The sequence below is a fragment of the Astatotilapia calliptera genome, chromosome 10 (assembly GCF_964374335.1).
Source record: "Astatotilapia calliptera chromosome 10, fAstCal68.1, whole genome shotgun sequence".
NCBI classification, from domain to species: Eukaryota; Metazoa; Chordata; class Actinopteri; order Cichliformes; family Cichlidae; genus Astatotilapia; species Astatotilapia calliptera.
This window is the reverse complement of record NC_137431.1, coordinates 35,044,477-35,047,839: the sequence shown is the minus strand read 5'-3', so window position 1 is coordinate 35,047,839 and position 3,363 is coordinate 35,044,477. Positions and strand designations below refer to the sequence as shown.

The window sequence follows — 3,363 nt, the reverse complement described above, 5'->3', positions numbered from 1 at the left end:
AATCAAGTCGGGGCTCTCACACAGACAGGTGTATAATCAGGTGGGGGTCCACACACAGACAGGTGTATAATCAGGTGGGGGTCCACACACAGACAGGTTTATGCTCAGGTCGGGGCTCTCACACAGACAGGAGTCCTCGTGTGTGTGTGTGAGATGGTTAATAATTCCCGTTAATCTGTGTGGACTTTCACCTGAGACTCTAAAACTGAACTTTCTTTCTCTGTTTGCTGCTCGAAGTCAAACAGCCGCAGGTGAAATGGAAGCCGACATTCAGGTAAAGTCATTACTGATCAGTTTTGTTTTACTGAGTTTAGCAGGTGGGGTGTAGGACAAGTATAGCAGGGCAGGTTTGCTAAAGAAAGGGTATACTGAACTGTGATAACACACAGTGAGCACTGACCTACAAACAACAGGTGTGGTAAACTGACCTCCGTACAACTACAAGTACTGACGCACACCTGGAAACACCTGGATCCTTTCAGACTAATTTACTGGGTGTTTTTGTGTCTACAGGTTAATCAGGGTCACTGTGACCTGTCTCAGATAGAACATGTGTGTGTTCCTTTGACTTCCATGTGGGGACCTGGAGTGATATGCAGAGAAAGGACATCTTCTGTTCTTTCTTCTTCTTTAGTGTTGTTTTGACTTCTGACATCTGTTTAATGATAGCAACAAATATATAATCGATAATGGTTAATAAGTGAATCATGATGTTTGCTGCACCTGATAACCAGGTGTTTCTGTCTGTCCAATCAGAGTCATGAGGGGAGGGGCTACAAACCCAATAAACCCAACCTGCCAAGGACAGAAGAGAGCAAAAAGAGGCAACCAATGGATGCGCAGAGGGTGGGGTCAGACATGATTTACACCATTGAAGATGTCCCACCATGGTACCTGTGTATTCTACTGGGATTACAGGTGAGACTGGAATTACAGAAGAAAATGTGACTACTGTGGGATTAAGACATTTCAACATGAATTATTGATTTAGACTGGATTACTAGGTTCAAACTGGTATTATACTAGTTTAACCGTGGGTTATACTGGTTTAATTTGGGATTACTGGGTTTAACCTGGGATTATACTGGTTTAACCGGGGACTATACTGGTTTAAACTGGGATTACTGTGATTAACCTGTGATTATACTGATTTAACCTGGGGTTATACTGGTTTAAAATGGGTTTAACTGGGATTATACTGGTTTAAACAATGATTACTGGGTTTAACCTGGGATTATACTGGTTTAAACAGTAAGAATAAGAATGTTTTATTGTCATTATGCCAAAAGCACAACTGAATTATTTGCTGTACCATTCAGTGAAAAGGAAACCAGAAAAAGGAAAGAAAGCAAAACTGTTTCTAAACTGGTTTAAACTGGAATACTGGATGGGGTTGTTTGTAGTTTGATCACTGGTGCAGGTTTGGTGGTGGTTAGAGGAAAAATTTTTAGGATAGCTACCTTGTTGACTCCAGTCTGAAGTTTGTAACAGGTGAATGTTACCTGCTTTACCTTGTGCAGCATTACCTGACGTGCTTCAGTGGTACAGTGGCTGTGCCGTTTCTTCTGGCTGAGGCCATGTGTGTTGGTGGAGACCAAAGCACCATCAGTCAGCTGATTGGAACCATTTTCACGACTGTTGGAATCACGACTCTCATCCAGACCACCGTGGGTGTCAGGTGAGTCTGAGGGAGTCAGGTAAGACTTAAGGAGTCAGGCGAGTGGGCGGAGTCTGACAGTTATGTGTGTTTGTGTGTAGACTTCCTCTCTTTCAGGCAAGTGCGTTTGCGTTCCTCATTCCTGCTCAGGCAATCCTCAGTCTGGACAGGTGGAGGTGTCCCAGTGAAGGTGGAAGTCTCTCTGATTGTTACTGGTTTTTGTAAATAAACAACATGCTCTCATGTGATTTGTTTTTTCCTTTACAGAGGAGATTTATGGGAACTGGAGTCTTCCCCTGAACACCTCACACATCTGGAAGCCTCGAATCAGAGAGGTACGATCACTGCTCCTCAGCAGGTAGTTTCCAGTGGGCACAGTGGGTTGAGGACGGTGAGAGGCCAGACCTAAACCTGAACTGGTTCCTGGAAGACACCAGCAGTCTGGACAGTGCTGGTCTGTCAGAATCCTGTGAACTTCCAGCTCAGAGAAAGTTTCTGATTTTGGCTAAAGTCAGACCCCTGAATCAGGTGGAACCTTGTTCAGGAGGACTCTGCACTTGGTCTTGGACCATTTCTACAAATCCAGGATGTATTTTACTTCACAGGCTTCGCTATGAAATTAAAGCACTTACTTCCTGAGAACCCAGAGCCACACCTGCAGGTACCACCTGTTTCAGAGTCCTCTAGGACTCATCAGTAGCAGCACCTCGTGGTTGGATCCAAGTTGTCATGTCTGTGGAGTGGATTTTTTTTGTTTACTTGCTTTATGACAGAGTTATTTGTTCGCAGATTCAGGGTGCCATCATTATGTCCAGCCTGGTGGAGCTCGTGATTGGTCTGTGTGGGTTACCTGGGTTACTGCTGGAGTACATCGGCCCGCTCACCATCACGCCGACCATCTCACTGATCGGCCTCTCAGTCTTCACAACTGCTGGAGACCGAGCTGGGTCCCACTGGGGCCTCTCAGCACTGTGAGATATGTGGACACGCCTGTATCTGTTCTGCTGTAGTGAACTACATATCCATGAATATAGCACACTGGGGGGACAAACAGTTGTCTCTCTCTCTCTCTGCAGGTGTATTTTGCTGATGGTGCTGTTTGCTCAGTACCTAAGGGCGACATCACTTCCTGTTCCTGTGTATAGCAGGAAGAAAGGCCTGAGGGCCACCAGAGTGCAGATCTTCAAGATGTTTCCTGTAAATAAAGATAAACACAAATCGATGATGATGTCAGTGATGACGTAATTTGAATCTTTGCTCCGCCCTCTTTCAGATCATCCTTGCCATCATGTTGGTGTGGTTCGTCTGTTATGTCCTCACTCTGACCGACCTGTTGCCAAGAGACCCTGATCGCTATGGACACAAAGGTCGCACTGATGCCCGAGGGGACATCATGACACTGTCGCCCTGGTTCAGGATGCCTTACCCATGTAAGACACCAACCAATGACAGTCATGCTTTGTATCCAGGTGGTTTGAGGTTTGAATGACACCGTGTCACCGTTACGAGGTTGTTTCAGCGCCGACTGTGAGTTGGTGGTGAGGTGGATCACTTCAGTTTCTCTGAGGTTCTGATCCACAGTCACTGTGTTACCTGCAGCAGGTAGCACTAGGCCCCGCCCCTGCCGTGTGGGTCCATGTTGATGCCATATTTAAAATAAATTTTCTACTGATAAGTCACTGAAAGTCTGTTACTTCTCACAGCAG

The 3,363-nt window shown here is 45.7% G+C and overlaps 1 protein-coding gene across 1 annotated transcript in view; it reads left to right on the top strand.

Moving 5' to 3' along the window:
• Positions 1 to 205: 205 nt before the first annotated feature.
• Positions 206 to 3,363, top strand: part of slc23a1 (solute carrier family 23 member 1) — a gene marked incomplete at its 3' end in the record, with an annotated part of 5,166 nt that continues 2,008 nt past the window's right edge. Inside the window, exons 1-8 of the mRNA XM_080306942.1 lie at positions 206 to 274; positions 757 to 918; positions 1,521 to 1,678; positions 1,759 to 1,847; positions 1,925 to 1,992; positions 2,447 to 2,628; positions 2,734 to 2,854; positions 2,931 to 3,087. Coding sequence (XP_080163068.1) covers positions 257 to 274; positions 757 to 918; positions 1,521 to 1,678; positions 1,759 to 1,847; positions 1,925 to 1,992; positions 2,447 to 2,628; positions 2,734 to 2,854; positions 2,931 to 3,087 — 955 coding nt within the window. The remainder of the gene's footprint in view (positions 275 to 756; positions 919 to 1,520; positions 1,679 to 1,758; positions 1,848 to 1,924; positions 1,993 to 2,446; positions 2,629 to 2,733; positions 2,855 to 2,930; positions 3,088 to 3,363) is intronic.